Source organism: Bombina bombina, chromosome 4, assembly GCF_027579735.1.
Source record: "Bombina bombina isolate aBomBom1 chromosome 4, aBomBom1.pri, whole genome shotgun sequence".
Taxonomy (NCBI): Eukaryota; Metazoa; Chordata; class Amphibia; order Anura; family Bombinatoridae; genus Bombina; species Bombina bombina.
In genome coordinates this window covers 70,352,939-70,376,073 of record NC_069502.1, presented here as the reverse complement: position 1 = coordinate 70,376,073, position 23,135 = coordinate 70,352,939, and the positions used below count along the sequence as shown (strand labels likewise).

The 23,135-nt window shown below is 40.1% G+C and overlaps 1 protein-coding gene across 1 annotated transcript in view; it reads left to right on the top strand.

Moving 5' to 3' along the window:
* Positions 1–23,135, top strand: part of SCARA5 (scavenger receptor class A member 5) — an 807,029-nt gene that overhangs the window by 129,510 nt on the left and 654,384 nt on the right. Inside the window, exon 3 of the mRNA XM_053709505.1 lies at positions 18,579–18,707. Coding sequence (XP_053565480.1) covers positions 18,579–18,707 — 129 coding nt within the window. The remainder of the gene's footprint in view (positions 1–18,578; positions 18,708–23,135) is intronic.

The window sequence follows — 23,135 nt, the reverse complement described above, 5'->3', positions numbered from 1 at the left end:
AATTAATTAACCCCTAATTTAATCCCCCTACACCGCCGCCAGCTATATTAAATTAATTAACCCCTAATTTAATCCCCCTACACCGCCGCCAGCTATATTAAATTAATTAACCCCTAATTTAATCCCCCTACACCGCCGCCAGCTATATTAAATTAACTAACCCCTAATCTAATCCCCCTACCCCGCCGCCACCTATATTAAATTATTTTACCCCTAAATTACTAAACTATCCCTACCACTAAACCTAAGTATAACCCTACAAATAGCCCTGAAAAGGGCTTTTTGCGTGACATTACCCAAAAGTAAACTGCTCTATTGCCAGCCCTTAAAAGGGCTTTTTGCGGGGCATGCCAAAAAAGAATTCAGCTCTTTTACCAGCCCTTAAAAGGGCTTTTGGTGGGGCTTTGTCACAAAGTAAACTGCTCTTTTGCCTACAATCTAAATCCCCCTACACCGCCGCCACCTATAATAAATGTATTACCCCCTAATCTAATCCCCTCTACACCGCCGCCACCTATATTAAATATATTAACCCCCTAATCTAATCCCCCTACACCGCCGCCACCTATAATAAATGTATTAACCCCTAATCTAATCCCCCTACACCGCCGCCACCTATAATAAATGTATTAACCCCTAATCTAATCCCCCTACACCGCCGCCACCTATATTAAACACATTAACCCCTAATCTAATCCCCCTACACCTCCGCCACCTATATTAACTATATTAACCCTAATTATATTAGGGTTAATATAGTTAATATAGTTATTATATTATATATATTAACTATATTAAACCTAATTATATTAGGGTTAATATAGTTAATATCGTTATTATATTATATATATATTAAGTATAATACCCCTATCTAACTGTAACATCCCTAACTAAATTCTTATTAAACTAAATCTAATTAATATTAATATTATTAATTAAAATATTCCTATTTAAATCTAAATACTTACCTATAAAATAAACCCTAAGATAGCTACAATGTAATTAATAATTACATTGTAGCTATTTTAGGGTTTATATTTATTTTACAGGTAACTTGGTATTTATTTTAACTAGGTACAATAGCTATTAAATAATTAATAACTATTTAATAGCTACCTAGTTAAAATAATTACCAATTTACCTGTAAAATAAATCCTAACCTAAGTTACAAATACACCTACACTATCAATAAATTAAATAAACTACAAATATCTAAACTAAAATACAATTAAATAAACTAAACTAAATTACAAAAAAAACCACTAAATTACAAAAATTAAAAAAGATTACAAGATTTTCTAGCTAATTACAGCTATTCTAAGCCCCTAATAAAATAATAAAGCCCCCCAAAATAAAAAAAATTCCCTACCCTATTCTAAATTAAAAAAGTTAGCTCTTTTACCTTACCAGCCCTTAAAGGGCCTTTTGCGGGGCATGCCCCAAAGAAAACTGCTCTTTTGCCTGAAAAAAACCCCACAATACCACCCCGCAACATTACAACCCACCACCCACATACCCCTACTCTAACCCAAACCCCCCTTAAATAAAGCTAACACTACCCCCCTGAAGATCTACCTACCTTGTATTCACCCAGCCGGGCAGAACTCTTCATCCGATCCGGGCGATGTCTTCAATCAAGCGGCAGTGAAGTCTTCTTCCATTCGGGCGATGTCTTCAAGCAAGCGGCAGAGAGTCTTCTTCCATCCAGCGATGTCTTCAAGCAAGCAGCAGAGAGTCTTCTTCCATCCGGTGATGTGTTCAAGCAAAGCGGCATCTTCAATCTTCTTTCTTTGCTCCTCCGCTGTGGAGCATCCATCCGGCACGACGACTTCCCGACGAATGATGTTCCTTTAAATGACGTCATCCAAGATGGCGTCTGTCGAATTCCGATTGGCTGATAGGATCCTATCAGCCAATCGGAATTAAGGTAGAAAAATCTGATTGGCTGATTGAATCAGCCAATCAGATTCAAGTTCAATCCGATTGGCTGAACCAATCAGCCAATCGAATTGAACTTGAATCTGATTGGCTGATTCAATCAGCCAATCAGATTTTTCTACCTTAATTCCGATTGGCTGATAGAATCCTATCAGCCAATCGGAATTCGACAGACGCCATCTTGGATGATGTCCCTTAAAGGAACATCATTCGTCGGGAAGTCGTTGTGCCGGATGGATGCTCCACAGCGCAGGAGCGAAGAAAGAAGATTGAAGATGCCGCTTTGCTTGAAGACATCACCGGATGGAAGAAGACTCTCTGCCGCTTGCTTGAAGACATCGCCGGATGGAAGAAGACTCTCTGCCGCTTGCTTGAAGACATCGTCCGGATGGAAGAAGACTTCTTTGCCGCTTGATTGAAGACATCGCCCGGATCGGATGAAGAGTTCTGCCCGGTTGGGTGAATACAAGGTAGGGAGATCTTCAGGGGGGTAGTGTTAGCTTTATTTAAGGGGGGTTTGGGTTAGAGTAGGGGTATGTGGGTGGTGGGTTGTAATGTTGGGGGGTGGTATGGTGGGGGTTTTTTTCAGGCAAAAGAGCAGTTTTCTTTGGGGCATGCCCCACAAAAGGCCCTTTTAAGGGCTGGTAAGGTAAAAGAGCTAACTTTTTTAATTTAGAATAGGGTAGGGAATTTTTTTTATTTTGGGGGGCTTTATTATTTTATTAGGGGGCTTAGAATAGGTGTAATTAGCTTAAAAATCTTGTAATCTTTTTTTTATTTTTTGTAATTTAGTTTTTTGGGTTTTTTTGTAATTTAGTTTAGTTTATTTAATTGTATTTTAGTTTAGATATTTGTAGTTTATTTAATTTATTGATAGTGTAGGTGTATTTGTAACTTAGGTTAGGATTTATTTTACAGGTAAATTGGTAATTATTTTAACTAGGTAGCTATTAACTATTTGATAGCTATTGTACCTAGTTAAAATAAATACCAAGTTACCTGTAAAATAAATATAAACCCTAACATAGCTACAATGTAATTATTAATTATATTGTAGCTATCTTAGGGTTTATTTTATAGGTAAGTATTTAGATTTAAATAGGAATATTTTAATTAATAATATTAATATTAGATTTATTTTAATAAGAGTTTAGTTAGGGATGTTAGAGTTAGTTAGGGTTATTATACTTAAAGGGATAGGAAAGTCAAAATTAAACTTGCATGATTCAGATAGAGCAAGTCATTTTAAGACACTTTTAAATTCACTTCTATTTTCAAATGTGCTTCGTTCTCTTAGTATCCCTTGTTAAAAAACAAATACGCACACATCACACACTAGTGGGAGCTGCTGCTAATTGGTGCCTGCACACATTTGTCTCTTGTGATTGGCTAAATAGATATTTTCAGCTTCCTGTCAGTAGTGCAATGCTGTCCCTTCAGCAATGGATAACAAGAGAATGAAGAAAATGTGATAATAGAATTAAATTGGAAAGTTGTTTAAAATTGTATGTTCTATCTGAATCATAAAAGAAAATTTGGGGGTTTACTATCCTTTTAATATATATTTAATATAATAACGATATTAACTATATTAACCCTAATATAATTAGGGTTAATATAGCTGGCGGCGGTGTAGGGGGATTAGATTAGGGGTTAATACATTTATTATAGGTGGCGGCGGTGTAGGGGGATTTAGATTGTAGGCAAAAGAGCAGTTTACTTTGTGACAAAGCCCCACCAAAAGCCCTTTTAAGGGCTGGTAAAAGAGCAGTTTTCTTTGGGGTAATGCCACCCAAAAAGCCCTTTTCAGGGCGATTTGTAGGGTTATACTTAGGTTTAGTGGTAGGGATAGTTTAGTATTTTAGGGGTTAAATAGTTTAATATAGCTGGCGGCGGGGTAGGGGAATTAGATTAGGGGTTAATTAATTTAATATAGGTGGCGGCGGGGTAGGGGGATTAGAATAGGGGTAATAATTTTAAAATAGATGGCTGCGGGGTAGGGGCTCACTTTAGGGGGTAGGTAAGGTAGATGGCGGCAGGGTAGGGGCTCACTTTAGGGGTTAGGTAAGGTAGATGGCGGCGGGTTAGGGGCTCACATTAGGGGGTTATATATTTAATATAGCTGGCGGCAGGGTCCGGGAGCGGCAGTTTAGGGGTTAATAACTTTATTAGGTGGCGGCGGGGTCCAGGAGCGGTGGTTTAGTGGTTAATACATTTTTGATTGTTAGGATAGTGAGGGGGGATAGCGGATAGAGGGGTATACGTGTCGGGCTATGTTAGGGAGGCGTGTTAGACAGTACGGGAGATTTAATAACTTTAGTCAGGTTTTGTAGGCGCCGGCAGTTTCTAAAGTGCCGTAAATCACTGGCGACTCCAGAAATTTGTACTTACGCAGATTTCTGGACATCGCTGGTTTGTGAGACTTACGGCACTTTAGCCTCTGACAGCGCCGTATATGGGATAGCTCGAGTTGCGAGCTTAAACTATGGGCGACGGGGGTTCCCTCGCTTGCGCCGCAAACTACGCTGCATATCGGATCGCGCCCCATATTTCTACTATTCACAGAACTGTCTTCTATTGGGAACACTTACGTCTGGAATATATACCAAAATAGAATTCCAACACTGCAGTACTATGCCTCAAATCAAGACTGCACAGAATGAGACTCCCTGCAGTGTTAGCATTCTATTTTGCTATATTAGAATCGAATGATTCAGCCCAGTAAGGCTAAACTTTATAATATGAGGACCAGTCTATTTTGGGACACCTTGTAAGTGGTGAGTGGCTGAGCAGAATATGGCCATATTGTGTGACTAAGATCCCAACTTTATTTAAAAATTTAAAAAATATTAAGCAGGCAATTTTTTGCAGCATTTAAAAATGTTAAAATTATGTGTAAAAATAAGTGGTCTCATGTGTTTGGATGTGCGCCAATACCTATTTTTGTCTTATACTTATTTTGGTCATTTTGGCAGCACTCCCCCAATATGTGTGCTAATATATAAAATGTTTTTGTTTGGTGTGCTTAACCAAACCCCCTTGTTATATTTCTTATATTTAAGGGAGACTGACCAAATCCCTTTGGTTAAAGCACACCACCCTGCTCAGGTGTGTTCCAGACTATGTAATTGAGTTATTTGCAGTATATAAAGCCAGGGAGTCTCATACTGTGCAGTCTTGATTTGAGGCATAGGGGGATATCTCTCAAGCCATCAACTTTGTTGCATTCAACAGCACCAATACGCTCGACTAACATTGCCTAACATCATGGCCGCGGACCTGAATACGCTCTCCATATTTATTAAAAAAGCCGGCAAAAAGCTGCGCACCAAGTCATCGATCTTGCTGCTATTCGGCTTTTTACCAACTTTATTTATACCCTATCACTAAACGCTGTCACTATACTAAAGGGTTTAACCCCTATCCCGCCGCTCCCGGACCACCCTACAACTAAATAAAAGTATTAACCCATATTCCACCGCTCCCGGACCCCGCCACAACTAAATAATTGTATTAACCCCTATTCTGCCACTCCTGGACCCTGCCGCAACTAAATACATGTTTTAACTCTTATTCCGCCTTTCCCAGAACCCGCCACAAATAAATAAAAGTATTAACCCCTATACTGCTGCTCACGGACCCCTCCGCAACTAAATAAACGTATTAACCCCTAAACCCCTGGCCTCCCACATCACTACCACTAACTAAACCTATTAACCCCTGGCCTCCCACATCACTACCACTAACTAAACCTATTAACTCCTAAATCGCCAGCCCCCCACATTGCCATAAACTAAATTAAGCTATTAACCCCTAAACCTAACAACCCGCTAACTTTACATTAAAATTACATCCCTATCTTATAATAAATTAAAACTTACCTGTAGAATTAAATTAAACTATATTAAACTATTAATTAACCTACCCTAACTATTATACTAAAATTACATAAAACTACCAATTAAATTAACTATATTACATATTAAAAAAACCTAACCCTACTCATATTATTTAAATTTACTATTAAAAATTAGAAAATTACAAAAAAACACTAAGTTACAAAAACAAACAAACACTAAGTTACAAAAAATATCAAAAATATAAACAAATTACACCTAATCTATTAGCCCTATCAAAATAAAAAACCACCCCAAATAAAAAAAAACCCTAGCCTACAATAAACTACCAATGGCCCCAAAGAAATCAGCTCTTTTACCTTTAAAAAAAATGCAAACACCCGCCCAAATAAAAACCCTATCTAAAAAAACATAAGCTCCCCATTGTCCTTAAAAGGGCATTTGTATGGGCATTGCCATTAAAAGGGCATTTAGCTCTTTTACATGCCCAGACCCTACTCTAAAAATAAAACCCATCCAAAAAAACCTTGAATAAACCTAACACTAACCCACAATGATCCACTTACAGTTTTTGAAGTTCCGCTTGAAGGACCCATCCAGCTGACAAGAAGTCTTCATCCAGGCGGCCTCTTCCATCTTCATCCAGCTGGCGAAGTCTTCATCCATGCGGCCTCTTCTATCTTCAACCCTCCGGCACGGAGGGAGTCCATCCTGAAGACATCCGGCACGGAGCGGGTCCATCCTGAAGACATCTGGCGGGGAGCTCCTCTTCAATACGGTCTCCGCTGTAAACTGGATCTTGAATGAAAGTGACATCATCGAAGATGGCGTCCCTTGCATTGCTATTGGCTGAAAGGTTCCAATCAGCCAACAGGATTAGAGTCGCTAAAATTCTACTGGCTGTTCCAATCAGCCAATAGGATTAAAGGGACACTCAATCAAAATTAACCTTTCATTATTCAGATAAAGCATGTAATTTTAAACAACTTTCCAATTTACTTCCATTAACAAAATGTGCACAGTCTGTTTATATTTAAACTTTTTGAGTCATCAGCTCCTACTGAGCATGTGCAAGAATAAGCGTGTATGCATTTGTGAATGGCTGATTGCTGTCACATGGTACGTGTATGCATTTGTGATTGGCTGATGGCTGTCACATGGTACAGGGGGAGTGGAAAAAGACATAACTTTTAAAATTGTCAGAAAAAAAAATCTACTACTCATTTGAAGTTCAGACTAAGTGCTATTGCATTGTCTTGTTATCTTGCATTTGTTGATTATGCAAATCTACTATGTTGACTGGTCCTTTAAGATCTCATCTCTATTGTCTGATTGGAACCTTTCAGCCGATCATGGATGGCGTCACATGCATTCAAGATACAGTTTACAGCAGAGACCATATTAAAGAGGAGCTCCTCGCCGAATGTCTTCAGGATGGACCCGCTCTGAGCTGGATGGATGAAGATATAAGAGGCCGCATGGATGAAGACTTCACCAGCTGGATGAAGATATAAGAGGCTGCCCGGATGAAGACTTCTTGTCGGCTGGATGGATCCTTTAAGCGGAACTTCAAAAACTGTAAGTAGATCGTCGGGGGTTACAGTTAGCTTTATTTAAGGGTATTTTGGGTGGGTTTTATTTTTAGAGTAGGGTCTGGGCATGTAAAAGAGCTAAATGCCCTTTTAAGGGCAATGCCCATACAAATGCCCTTTTCAGGGCTATGGGGAGCTTAGTTTTTTTAGATAGGGTTTTTATTTGGAGGGGTTGGTTGGTTGGGTGGTGGGTTTTACTGTTGGGGGGTGTTTGTGTTTTTTTTTTTTTTTTACAGGTAAAAGAGCTGATTTCTTTGGGGCAATGCCCTGCAAAAGGCACTTTTAAGGGCCATTGGTAGTTTATTGTAGGCTAGGGTTTTTTTTTAATTTGGGGGGCTTTTTTATTTTGATAGGGCTATTAGATTAGGTGTAATTCTTTTTTATTTTTGATACTGTGGTTTATTTTTTTGTAACTTAGTGCAGGGGTTTTGTAACTTACGCCTAGATTTAGAGTTTTGCGGCCAAAGGGGTGCATTAGCTACGCATGTTTTTTTTTCACCATCCATGATGGCGTCCCTCAAATTCCGATTGGCTGATAGGATTCTATCAGCCAATCGGAATAAAGGTTGGAAAAATCTGATTGGCTGATGCAATCAGCCAATCAGATTGAAGTTCAATCCGATTGGCTGATCCAATGAGCCAATCTTGGATGACTTTACTTAAAGGAACCTTCATTCATCGGTAGTCGTCGGTAGGAAGAGGATGTTCCGCCCCGGAGGTCTTGAAGATGGGGCCGCTCCTCATCGGATGGATGAAGATAGAAGATGCCGCTTGGATGAAGATGTCTGCCGGTCCGGATGTCCTCTTCTGCCCGGATAGGATGAAGACTTCTGCCGCTCCGAATGTCTTCTTTTGGTCCATCGGTGCTCGGCTGAGTGAAGACGACTCAAGGTAGGGAGATCTTCAGGGGGTAGTGTTAGGTTTATTTAAGGGGGGTTTGGGTTAGAGTAGGGGTATGTGGGTGGTGGCTTGTAATGTTGGGGGGTGGTATTGTGTTTTTTTTTTATAGGCAAAAGAACCGATTTCTTTGAGACATGCCCTGCAAAAAGCCCTTTTAAGGGCTGGTAAGGTAATAGAGCTATTAACTATTTTAGGGATTTTTTTTATTTTGGGGGGCTTTGTTATTTTATTAGGGGGCTTAGAGTAGGTGTAATTAGCTTAAAATCCTTGTAATCTTTTTTTATTTTTTGTAATTTAGTGTTTGTTTTATTTTGTAATTTAGTTTAGTTTATTTAATTGTAGGTACTTGTAGTTAATTGATTTAATTTATTTATTGATAGTGTAGTGTTAGGTTTAATTGTAACTTAGGTTAGGATTTATTTTACAGGTAATTTGGAAATTATTTTAACTAGGTAGCTATTAAATAGTAAATAACTATTTAATAACTATTGTACCTAGTTTAAATAAATACAAAGTTGCCTGTAAAATAAATATAAATCCTAAAATAGATACAATATAATTATTCATTATATTGTAGCTATATTATGGTTTATTTTACAGGTAAGTATTTAGTTTTAAATAGGAATACTTTAGTTAATAATATTTAATTTATTTCATTAGATTAAAATTATATTTAATTTAGGGGGGTGTTAGGGTTAGACTTAGCTTTAGGGGTTAATACATTTATTAGAGTAGCGGCGAGGTCCGGTCGGCAGATTAGGGGTTAATACTTGAAGTTAGGTGTCGGCGATGTTAGTGAGGGCAAATTAGTGGTTAATAATATTTATTATAGGGTTTTTGAGGTGGGAGTGAGGCAGTTTAGGGGTTAATACATTTATTAGAGTAGCGGCTAGGTCCGGTTAATAGGGGGTTAATAATTGTAGGTAAGGTAGCGGCGACGTTGGGAGGGGCAGATTAGGGTTTAATAAATATTATGTAGGTGTCGGCGATGTTAGGGGCAGCAGATTAGGGGTTCATAGGGATAATGTAGGTGGCGGCTGTGTGTGCGGTCGGCAGATTAGGGGTTAAAAAAAGTATTATAGTGGCGGCGATGTGGGGGGACCTCGGTTTAGGGGTACATAGGTAGTTTATGGGTGTTAGTGTACTTTAGAGCACAGTAGTTAAGAGCTTTATAAACCGGCGTTAGCCCAGAAAGCTCTTAACTACTGACTTTTTTCTGCGGCTGGAGTAGTGTCAGTAGTGGGTCTACTGCTCACTTCAGCCAAGACTCGAAATACCGGCGTTAGGAAGATCCCATTGTAAAGATAGGCTACGCAATTGGCGTAAGGGGATCTGCGGTATAGAAAGTCGTGGCTTGGAAGTGAGCGTTTACCCTTTCCTGGCTGACTCTAAATACCAGCGGGCGGTAAAAAGCAGCATTAGCAGCCCTTAACGCTACTTTTGATGGCTAATGCAGAACTCTAAATATAGGCGTTAGTGTTTGTTTGTTTTTTGTAATTTAGTAATTTTTAATAGTAGATTTAAATAATTTGAGCAGGGTTAGTTTTTTTTAATATGTAATATAGTTAATTTAATTGGTAGTTTAATGTAATTTTAGTATAATAGTTAGGGTAGGTTAATTAATAGTTTAATATAGTTTAATTTAATTCTACAGGTAAGTTTTAATTTAGTAAGATAGGGATATTGTAATTTTAATGTAAAGTTAGCGGGTTGTTAGGTTTAGGGGTTAATAGCTAAATTTAGTTTATTGCGATGTGGGGGCCTGGCGGTTTAGGGGTTAATACGTTTATTTAGTTGCGGTGGGGTCCGGGAGCGACGGAATAGGGGTTAATACATTTATTTAGTTGCGGTGGGGTCCGGTAGTGGCGGGATAGGGGTTAATAACTTTATTTAGTGGTTGCGGTGGCGGGGCGGCAGATTAGGGGTGTTTAGACTCTGGGCTTATGTTAGGGTATTAGGTGTTACTGGTTTTCTACCATAGAAAGCAATGGGATATCTGGCAGCATCGAACATAAGCTTTCGCTGCTTTCAGACTCCCATTGATTCCTATCCTCCAGGGTTGCGGATTGAAAACCAGGGACTCTGGGCCGGAAACACCGCAAGCGTACCTGTTAACTATTTGATAACTTTTAAAAAGTGTCAAATAGAGCCAAATGTGTATTCGGAACATCTGTAATGAGGTAAGCATCGATCTGATGGATTGAGACCGGCGGATCGTATGTTACATCACAGATTTCAAATTTTGTCGGTCTGTAGGCTTTGAAAACTAGGTCAAATCAAGCTCACCACAATTACGCTGTGGAATTCCAGCGTATTTGCGGTTGACAGCTTGATAAATCTCCCCCATAGTACTGCAGTGTTGGAATTCTATTTTGGTATATTAGAATCGAATGATTTAGCCCAGTAAGGCTAAACTTTATAGTGTTAGGACCAGTCTATTTTGGGACACATAACTGGTGAGTGGCTGAGCAGAATATGGCCATATTGTGTGACTAAGATTCCAACTTTTTTAAAAAATGTAAAAAATATTAAGCAGGCAATTTTTTTGCAGCATTTAAAATTTTTAAAAATATGTGTAAAAATAAGTGGTCTTATGTGTTTGGATGTGCGCCAATACCTGTTTTTATCTTATAAATATGCATATACATACATATTGAAACACATGTATACATATGCATACCCAGATATACATATGTATATATACTTTGGGCACCTCTTTTACTCAAAAAACTGAAACTAGAAAAAGTCAGTTTTTTAATATTAATATGAACTATGTTTTTTTTCTGTGTTGTTGCTGTAAATATTTTACATTCCAATTTTCTTCCCATAAAAGAAAATGTTCTTTTTATATTTAAAGAGACATTCCAGTCAAAATGTAATTGCACATAGATGAATTACATCTTTAAATAGAAACATATTTACAAAGTACATGCTTTGGCAAAAAAACTTCTAGTAAAATATATTACTGTTTTAGTGATAACATTTTCCTCTGCACGTGAAGCATAGCTATATATTCTCAGTGCACCAACATTTAAAATGCTGTAGCTGCTCAGAGCGCCAGTGGGGCTTGTATCATGTAAGTGCTGTGTTTAAAATGTAATTTGTTAACACACACACATCTATCTATATATATATATATACACACACATCTATCTATCTATCTATCTATCTATCTATCTATCTATCTATCTATATATATATATATAGTCATAAAAAATCATATGTATGTTAAATTAGATATTTATAAATAAAAAGAACATTTTATCCTATGTGAAGAACATAGGAATTTACTCACTTTGGGTTAGCACTGTAGGTTGAATGAAATTGCGCTCTTCATTGAATTCTATGGGCAGAAGAGGTCATGATATCTGAAGTCCTACAGTTAGCGCACGTTGGGTTTCGCGCTCTAACTTTTTACATTTAATTTGTAATAATCCCTATCCCACACACATTACAAGTTTTCTTTCAGCGGTATTAGTCTCAAGCGTGAGCTCTAAATAGCACGCTACTTGTAATCTGGCCCATAATGCATCAGGCAGGATTCCTGCAACATTTAAAATATGAATTGCTTCATCACTGCATGAATTCCTTTATATCTGTTCTGAATTACCTCAATAATGAGGATTAGATAAACGTAATCTTAACCGCTTAACTAAATGCATATATAGGTATGCCTATATGTGTGAATGTGAGATTATTATTTTTTGAGTGAGGAAATAATTATTTAAATCTACCAAAAAAACAACAACAAAACCACTTCATGAGATAAGGGTTACTGGGATAAAAGTGTAATAATGACGTTTTTATATTGTTGAGCGTGCACAGTATTAGCAAAAGCTGAAACATATTCTAGTCGTGCACACCCAGTATTGGTGAGGCAGCAGCAGGGTTTTGTGAGAGTTATAGTCCCAGATCTTGATCTGGTGTTGTAGCCTAGAGGGCAGTGAGGTCCTGCAGTGGGGTCCTATAACAAATACGTGTACAAACAAAAACACATTTGTGCAACCATTTGCACCCACAGAAATGCATGCACACCACATGCACCCACACCACATGCACACACAGAAATGCAAGCACAGCACATGCATGCACACCACATGCACACATAGAAATGCAAGCACAGCACATGCACACACACCACATGCACACACAGAAATGCACACACACCACATGCACACACAACCACATGCACACACAGAAATGCACACACACCACATGCACACACAATCACATGCACACACATAAATGCACGCACAGCACATGCATGCCCACCACACACACACCACATGCACGCACACCACATGCACAAACAACCACATGCACAAACAACCACATGCACACACAGAAATGCACGCACAGCACATGCATGCACACCACATGCACACACAGAAATGCACGCAGAGCTAATGTACAAATAACCATGCAAACACACCACATGCACACACAGAAATGCACACACAACCACACGTGCACACAAAAATGCACGCACAGCATGTGCACACACAAAAAAACACCCAAAAAACTGAAATCATACTCCCTACCCCTACATAATGTAATAATATACGTAATATAATAACATAATATATTATTTGCTGGAGACTATAATTTCAGAATTTCCTTTGAGTGGGAACTTAAACTATCTGTATGTGTCTATAATATTTTCTGCTTTTAAAACCATTTTTTTTTTATTTTTTATCCTTGTGCAGCAAATGCAAGTGTTGTCCCTTCAGCCATGTTTTCCCGTGGTCTTAGGTTCGTTATTGTCTATGCCGCAGTTACAAAGTGAGATCAATGGTACCAGATGTTTATTCCCATGTTGTACAATAAAATAGCGTTGTACCTTCTATGCTGTGTCCTGCATCTCATGACATGGTGTCAGAAGTTCTTGCCTGCGCTTCTGTTTCCTGATCGATGACGATGTCGAAGTTTACCCCACCTGAGCCTTTTGATTTTTCTCAGCCCGCAGCTTGGCCCACATGGCGTCAGCGATTTCAGCGCTTCAGGATTGCTTCCAAGCTGGACAAGGAGAGTGGTGAAGTACAAGTTAATTCTCTTTTATACTCTATGGGGAAAGATGTGGAGTCAGTGTTCAATGCCTTTACTTTCCAAGAAGGGGAAGAATTTGACTTTGAAATAATTATGAATAAACTCAGTGCCCACTTTGTGCCCAAAAGAAATGTGATTCATGAGAGGGCTTGTTTTCACAAACGTGCCCAGCGTGTGGGAGAATCTGTGGAGTTATTTGTGCGCAGCTTGTATGAACTAGCTGAATTCTGTGAGTTTGGTGTTGCTAAAGAAGAGCAAATCAGAGACAGAATAGTCATAGGAATTGCAGATGCTGAAGTCTCACTGAAGCTACAGTTGGAGGCTGATTTAACATTGGATGGGGCTATTAGGATGGCCAGCCAGAGTGAACTGGTGAAAAAGCAAAGTGCTCAACTGAGGTCTGAGAGTATTGTGGATGAAGTGCAGCAGTTCAGGAGGGCTGCTAGTGAAAGGCACAGTGTGAGTGGTAGACCAAGGGCAACAGATAGGTCAAGAAGCGGATGGGAGCAGCATGCCCGATGCACACGGTGCAACCGTGCCCATTATTAGAGTGTCATATGCCCTGCTAAAGACAAAAGATGTAGAAAATGTAACAGAATGGGCCATTTTGAAGTGGTGTGTAAAACTGAATATATTGAGGAGATGCAGGTGGATAGCGACCAGGAGGGTCAAGAAGTGTCCTTTGTGGGGTCTGTTGTTGAACGGCCGGGTTCAGAAGAAGACTGGAGGGTTACTCTTACTGTAATGGGAGCCAATGTTGCCTTTAAGATTGACAAAGGAGCAGACATCACTGTAATGTCCCTTGCAGCATTCATAAAACTGCCTCGACAGCCCCAGCATGGCGAAAGTTACAACAAAACTCCATAGTCCTGGTGGCCGCATTGATTGTGCAGGAAAATTTATTGTCAGCTGCAAGTACAAGCATAGTAAATTCATCATGTGGGTGCATGTGATTAGAGGTCAGTGTGTTAACAACCTATTGAGCAGAAAAGCAGCTTCTGGTTTGGGCCTAGCAGCCAGAGTGAATGAGATCTCAGAAGATATGTTTGGTGAATTGGGCCTACTGAATTGCAACCCAGTCCGTATATCTCTTAAAGTCCCATACAGCATTACCACTCCCCATAGAAACCTGTTCCCGCTCATGCCTCAAGTGGAGAAGGAGCTTCTGCATATGAAGAATATGGGGGTTATTGAAGAAGTTGTTGAAGCAACTGACTGGTGTGCCCCCATTGTGCCTGTTGTGAAGAAAAACGGGAAAGTACGCATCTGCGTAGACTTGAAAAGGCTGAATGAGGCGGTGAAGAAAGAGATATGTGCTGCCAACTCTTGAAGACATAGCTTCGAAATTGGCTGGGGCAAAGTTCTTCTCTACACTGAATGCTTCCTGCGGCTTGTAGCAGATACCTCTAGATCTAAAATGCCGCAAACTGACTACCTTCATTACACCGTAGGTCAGTTTTGCTTTTGCAACATGATCAGCGATTGAGCTGTGTGCTGCAGACTATTAGAGAGTCCGGGCTGAAGATAAATAAGGAGAAATGCGATTTTAGGAAAGCTGAGTTATGTTACTTTGGGCATATCATCAATGGGGATGGCATCAAGCAAGACCCCGATAAAATTTGTGCTATTGAACAGATGAAAAGTCCTTCTGATGTACATAAGCTGAGACAAATATTGGGCCTTGTAAATTTTGTGGGCAGGTTCCTTCCAGATTTATCCACAATACTACACCCTATCACAGAGTTGCTAAAGAAAGATGTTGCCTGGGTCTGGGGACCTTCAAAGAAAGTCTTTTATGCAGGTCAAGTCCCTGCTGGGGTCTGCCCCAGTGTTGGGGTTCTACGACCCTTCCAAAAAGACTGTGGTTAGTGCTGATGCGAGCAGTTTTGGGTTTGGGGCTGCACTCCTGCAGTTGAATGAGAACAAACTACAGCCCATCGCCTACTGTTCCCGTACACTGACGACTGCTGAGTCAAAATATGCCCAAATTGAGAGAGTGTCTGGCTGCAGTTTGGGCCTGTGAGCGCTTTCAGCGTTACCTAGTGGGTTTAGAGAAATTAAGTCTGGAGACTGACCATAAACCTCTAGTCCCTCTAATCAACTCCTATGACATTGACAAAACACCCCTAAAATGCCAGAGACTTCTAATGAGGCTGTTCAGGGTCAACGTTCAGGCAGTGCATGTGCCGGGGAAACAACTGGTTGTAGCAGATACACTTTCCAGGCTCCTGCTGGCTGCTGCTGAAGAATCTTCAACGGAATCAGATGTGAAGGTGTATGTAGATCAGTTCTGGCCTCTAAGTCCATTTCTTCAGGGAAGCTAGAACAAATAAGAAAAGAGGCATATTTAGATGCAGACCTTCAAGAAGTTATAAAGTTCATAAAAGAAGGTTGGCCCGAGAGCAGCCTGGATGTCTTTAAGTTCTTAACAGTCAGAAAGGTTGCAGCTCACGGAGCTGGATGGGTTGGTGCTGTTCCAGGACCGCATTGTTATTCCTGTCAGCATGCGGCAGGAGATGTTAAACAGGATTCATGATGGCCACTTAGGCATTACAAAGTGCAGAGAAAGGGCAGCTATGGCAGTGTGGTGGCCTGGGATCAGTTCCAACATTGCAAGCCATGTGTCAAAATGTGCCTTTTGCCGGGAACGCCGGCCTACTCCGAGAAGGGAGTCCTTGATTTTTACTCTGCTGCCTGCAGGTCCATGGCAGAAAATAGCTGCGGATTTGTGCGAGCCGCACGGAAAAAGTACTTAGTTGTGATCGACTACTATTCCAGGTATTTGGAGATTGCACCCTTGAATGAAGTCAAGCAGTTATCACTCGTCTCAAGAGCTTGTTCGCCCGGTGGGGCATACCAATGGAGTTGGTGAGTGATAACGGAATGCAGTTTGCTTCTGCAGAGTTCAGTTCTTTCAGCAGAGAATATGATTTTGTACATTACACGTCTAGTCCACATTACCCGCAGGCCAATGGAATGGCTGAAAGGGAAGTCCAAACAACAAAGTTCTTTTTGAAGCAATCTGAGCCGTACCTGGCCCTCTTGTCCTATAGGGCGACCCCCATTCAAGCCACATGGTTTAGCCCGGCACAGCTGATGCTAGGATGCCAGATTCGCACAGCCTTACCCTCTGTGGGTGTCTTCCAGCCAACTAGCTCTATTCCTCGGGACGAAGTTCTTAGGAGGGATGAAGAGGCAAAAAGGGGCTATCTATTTTTCTACGACAGGAGACACTCTGTGAGGCCCTTGCAGGAGCTGAATGCAGGGCAAAGTGTAAGAATTAAACTGGATGATGAGAAGAAATGGAAGATGCCTGCTACGGTAATTGGACTCTCTCCAGAACCAAGGTCTTATGTAGTTCTTACTGATGGAGGGACAGTCGCACATACAAACACAAAGTGGCACACAGTATAAAGGCTATACCTTTTATTAGAGTAACGTTTCGGGGCTCCTGCCCCTTTCTCAAGCTAATTACAAATGCAAAAAACACATCTTTTATTGACCTAAGAATAAAACAGGTAACCAATAATTACACATTGGAGGGGTTAACAAAAATGACATCATCACAGCTCATTTTACAAGGAAAAGGAAAAAACCTTTTTAACATTAACCCTATATTCATTATGTGTGTATTAGGTTCCCTGATTAAAAACAAATGCAGCAAATTACCCACCATTTTAAATATATTAATAAGTATACTTTCACAGGTTATAAATGTCAAATTAATGGAAGAAGATCAAATTCCCTATTGAGCCCCTTGGGAAACATACTGTTTAAACGCCAAATCCATTTGGCTTCCCTATTGAGTAAATCCCTATTTCTGTCCCCCCTTTTGGTTTTTTTGAGGGCACTATCTATAACAAGATACCTTAATTGGTTGGCCTGATGTCCCATTTCTGCAAAATGTGCTGGTACTGGGAGGTGTAACATTTTATCACCATGGACAGTCACACGTAGAAATGGAAAACATCTTCAGCCTGTACCTGAGAGTTTGGAACAGGATGCCTCAGTACCACCGCCAATGGGATCCCCTGTTTGAAGAGGGGTGCCTTCCCCTCAGCAAAACCACAGCAGAGATATGTCTTTGCCTCCAGCAGACTCTCAATCACCTTCTTTTGTATCAGAGGACAGTTCATGTAGAGTTACAGCAAGCGGAAGAGTGGTGAAACTTCCGGCCCAATATCGGGATTAGCACTAGTTAGAGCAGTGACCGGAAGTATGACCGGAAGCACTAGTTAGAGCAGTGACCGGAATAATCCCATGGTCACTGTGGACTAGGGTAGTCTACCCCGATGTTCAAGTCAGGATGTAATTCATGTTGTTTATATTTTCTTTAACTTGTTATTTGTTATATACTATACAAAACTGTTGTTGTATACCTTGTTATTTGTTGTATTGAAATGAAAAAAAAAAAATGTATGCTTTGTCCTTTGAAAAGGGGGAAGATGTGATGAGAGTGGGAAGTGACGTCACCGGATGGGGGCGTGGTCTTAGGTCCATTATTGTCTATGTGGCAGTTACTAAGTGAGATCAATGGTACCAGATGTATATTCCCATGCTGTACAATAAAATAGTGGTGTACCCTCTTTGCTGTGTCCTACATCTCATGACAGGGACAGTCTGCTGTATAATATTTTTTACATTAAAGACTTGTTATACCAGCTGCAGAGCATAAAATGTATGAGACATTTCTCATTTAGTTTTAGTTTTATATTTGAAATAGCTTATTTTGTTATTTGAAACCATAACCCATCAAAATGTGCTGAGCTTGCAGGGAAATCTGTTACCCTTAGTTTATCACTTTTTGTAAACCAAAGCCCAATACTTAGAACAATTGTATTACTTATCTCTTCTAACTCCTAATGGTAGTGTAATTTTATCTGCTGGCTATGTAAACACAGGTTTTCTTCAACCTATAATTAAGTCTAGAAACGTTCAGAATAGGTTGGGATATTACAGGAAAAAGCAGCTATTTCAAATACAAAAATAATGTAAAAGGGTCTATTTGTAAACAATTTAATACACCCCAGCATGTAAAATGGATCATTGAAAACAAATTAAAGTGAAGAAAAAAATAGGGTAAACTGTCCGTTTATATTATTTTCTTGTTTTATAAATGATTAACATGTTAGACAATTAACTTTCATATGTACAATATTTTTTTTATTTAATGTCCCTTTAATATTTTTATCTCAAAATATCAAACTGACAATGTATTGATTTATTGAACTTTTGTTCTATACAGGTCCATCAGGTGGCAGAAGACCATCAAGACGATGCGGCCAGCTTGGTTCTATAGCGGCTCTGAAGTACGCTGTGGTTGGCCTGTATTTGTTGGTATTTCTCATCCTTGTTGGTGTTTTCATTCTTGCAGGTAAAACAAACATATACTGTACATACTTTTACATCCTCTGTGTGACAAACATAGACTGAAGAAGCAAAAACCATTCAATGTCATGTTTGCTAAATCATGTATTTGCTAGATCTGTATTTCCTAATTGATACAATTATATTTCTGATCTTTAACTACAAATGTCAGTATTGGGATTTTTAAAAGGAAATTGTACTCAAAAATATCTATCGTTCATGTGAAAGAAAAAATATTTAAAAAGATCTTGAATTGATTTTTGTTTTTTTCCCCTGAAACAAAATGCAAAGTAAAATCAGTTTATATTTCAGTTGAAGGAAATACAGCACTTTTACTTGTGCATGTCCTACTAATGCTCATTGGGCAATAGGAACATCCTACTAACACTTTTTTGGCTAAATGGAATTTCCTACCAATATTTTTTGGCTGATAGATACATATTACTAATGTTTATTAGCTGCTAGGTACTTTGCTACTAATGCCCAGTTCCGTCTTTAATACTGACTGGACCCTGGGCAAACATTTTCTTGGGCCTCCCCCCATGCAATTTCGCTCTCCACCCCAACATCCCAAAAAACAATGGGATCATCCACTGCTGGGCTAATCATTTAAAAAATGAAATAAATTGCAATATGTGAAACTGGACCTAAGCAGTACTAATAAGTAAATACATATATAAACACTGTGGGTTAATTTAATATGCTTTTGAATGTGATTCTGGTGTGAGGTTAGCAGGTTAAAGAGATTTAGGGCAGCCAACAGGAGCAAAGCAAGGTAAAGACTGAGGAGGAAGCATGGAGGTGCAGACAAATCTAAGTTTACTGACTAGAACAGCAGAACTACTATTGGAAGCTGTAAAATCTGAGACAGAGAGAGAAAAAAAAACCTATAAAAATAAACCTTAACTTAATGTGTGAAGTATCAGCATGACACTATACATCAGCCACAGCAGCACATGCCACATCTTTGCTAGGAACAAGTTCCCTCTCACTTATTCTTCCCACTGACACCTTTCTACAAAGCACTGTTCCCCTAACAAACTTCAGTTACTTGATCTTAGGGTCACAGCAGAAAGAGCGGGGCTAAGGGGACCAGCAGCCTGGATGCTGTATGTCCAAGGCTGCATAGATGCAGTGTGAGACGAGTCACACAGCCTCAAGACTGAAAAGAGCGGAACAGATGATCAAATCCTCACGTGCCTGCCACTCCAGCTTTCTGCTGCATGCGTCTACAGTCAGCCCTACCCAGAAACAATCCCCACCACCAGAGCAGTTACCTGGGCTGGTAACAGTGGTAACCCCAGCAGGACCTTTTCTGATGCAGTGTGATTGACTGAATGCAGAGTTAGGGCTTAGCATTCAGTGCTGCACAGTGCACATCTAAAACAGCACATGACACTAGCTTGGCATGTCACATAATGACACCGGCACGGTCTGGCACAGTTTCTCACAAATAAATATAAGCAGAGAACTTTTGACTGTGACAGTATTAGGACTGACTGTGTGTGCCCCCCATGTCACATTACATCATCAGTCTGGCATGGGGGACACACAGTCAAAAGTTCTCTGCTTATATTTATTTGTGAGAATAGACCCTGGGCAGCTGCCCCTTTTGCCCTGTGTTAAAGACGGCCCTGCTATTGCCAATTAGTAATTGCTGCTCTTTCATAGCTATGATATAAAACAATTGAGTATAGTGTCCCTTTAACTCCTATCACTACACATTAAACTAAGAGTAACGTATTTGCTATTTTCAATGTCAGCACATCTAAAATATTTCGGAATAATGACACTATATTGCATGAGCTGTCATGACTAAGGACTTTCTCATGGACTAAAATTCAGATGCCAGTTCACCAGTGTAGCTGTGTAGTTGTATTACTCTGCTGGTCTAATGAACAGTGGAGCAAATGCAGATGCCACTATATTATTAGTCCAAGAATACGTGTTTAAATAAAACAATGATCCAAAACTTGAAAGAGAAGAGACAAAATTTGACAAACACATACAGGAGAAGTTGAGGACCCTATTAGAATGGGAACTTACAATCAAGAAGGATAGGAGAGTTGGGTGTTAGGCTTCCCTAAACAAAAATGTCTTTAGGGAGCGTTTAAAAGAAGGCAGTTTAGGGAAAAGTCTGACATTTGCGCGGGAGAGAGTTCCAGTTGGTTGGTGCCGCATGAGAAAAGTCCTGCAGTCTAGCATAGGAAGAGGGGATAATCGAAGATGCAAGGAGCAGATATTTCTTGGGTCTGAGTGGGCAGCTGGAGTATATTTGTTGATTAGGGTGGATAGGTAGTAGGGAGCGGCATTGGTAAGGGCTATATAGGTCAGAGTGAAATTTTTTAATTTAATTCTGTTGTGAATGGGGAGCCAGTGAAGGGACTCGCAGAGAGGTGCAGAAGATTCAGAGCAACGGTAAAGGTGGATTAGCCTGGCAGAGGCATTTAGGATGGATTGAATGGGGAGATTAAGGAGAGAGAAAGGCCAGTGAGTAGGTTATTGCAGTAGTCAAGTCAAGAGTGGATTAATTGCTTTGTGGTTTCAGCACTCAGAAAGGGGCTAATTTTGGAAATATTGTGTAAGCAGGATGAAGAGAACAATTGGATGTAGGGGATAAGGGACCGGTTAAAGTCAAGTGTAACTCTGAGGCAGTAGACTTGGGGTGAAGGGTACCTGGTGATATCATCAACGGTGATAGAGAAGTCAGAAATCGGAGTGGTGCTAGAAAGGGGATTAGAAGGAGCTCAGTCTTGGACATGTTAATCTTTAGGTGATGAGAGGCCATCCAGGAATAAATGCCAGCTAAGCGGTCACTGACATGAGAAAGTACATTGGGTGAAAGCTAATGATCTATGTCATCAGCATAGATGTGATATTTGAAGACCTAACTGTTGATAAGTTTACCCAGTAATGACGTATAAAAGGAAAAGAGTAGAGGACCAAGGACAAAGCCTTAAGGTACTCCAACAGACAGAGGTATTGAAGAGGAGTCACCGCCAGCAAATGACACAGGAAAGGACCTGTTAGAAAGATAGGAATGTATCCAAGAGAGCTCAGTGTCACAGAAACCAAGAGAACTGAGGGTTTGTAGGAGGAGGGGTGGTTGACTGTGTTGAAGGCAACTGAGATGTGAAGTAAGATAAGTATAGAGTAGTGGATGTTGTTTTTAGCAGAAAGAAGATTGTTAGTATTCTTGGTCAGGGCAGTTTCAGTTTAGTGCTGGGAACAGAGGCCAGATTGCAGGGGTCAAGCAAGGAGTTGGTGGACTGAAAGAGGGTTAGGCGGTCATAAACTAGTTTTCCAGGAGTTTTGATGTTAGTTAAAGCAATGATATGGGGCATTAGTTTGCAGGAGAATTAGGGTCAAGGGAGGTTTTTTAACTATAGGAGTGACAATTCCATTTCTCAAAGAAGATGGAAATGAACCAGTAGAAAGGGATAGGTTGAATATATGAGTAAGAGTAGGAGTGAGGGTAGCAGACAGAGAAGATATTAGCTGGGAAGGGATAGGGTCGAGAGGGCAGGTAGTGAGTTGTGAGGAAGATAGTAGGTAAAAACGTCATTCTCTGTGGCTAGAGAGAAGGTACAGACAGTGGCAGAGGGGGTGACTGAGGGTAAAGTTAGAGGACTGGAGGTTAGTGTTGGCATGGTGCTTCGGATAGTATGTTTTTTGTTTGAAATGTAGTCTGCCAGGTTTTGAGCACTAAAGACAGATGGAGTGGGTAGTGCAAGTGGGGAGAGGAGAGAGTTTAAAGAAGAGAAGAGTCGTTTAGGGTCTAACTGTAGGGCAGATGTGTATGAATGAATAATTAACTTACAGTGGATAAAATCAGGTTCAGAGCGAGATTTCCTCCACTCCATACTCGCTCATCTGTGCAGGAGCATTTTTGCAAGTAGCGTGTTTGTTCAGAGTTCCAGGACTGTAACTGGCGGTGTGGGATTTTGGGCAGTTGGGGAGGAACAAGAGTGTCAAGTACAGAGGAGAGAGTATTGTTATAGTGGGCTGTTGCAAGGTCAAGACAGGTTATAGTGGAAGTGTGAGGGAGGAGATGTTTGATAAGTTTGGAAAATTGAAGCAGATCAACAGCATTCAGATTTCTACAGTTGCGTGGGAGAGGAGAGGTGAGTTTAGACAATATATTAAGATTATAGGCGAGCAGGTGGTCAGAAATGGGAAAGGGGCGACAGAGGTAGGAAAATACCAGGTCAATAGAATGTCCATCACGGTGAGTAGGAAATAGGGTGGACTGTGAGAGACCAAACCAAAGGAGAATGTGAGTGAGAGAAGTTTAGAGGCAGCAGGGGTAGATGGGTTATCAATGGAGATTTTGAAGTCCCTAACGGCTAGATTTAGAGTTTTGTCGGTAAGGACCCGCGTAGCTAACGCCGGCTTTTTTCTGGCCGCACCATAAAAATAACTCTGGTATTGAGAG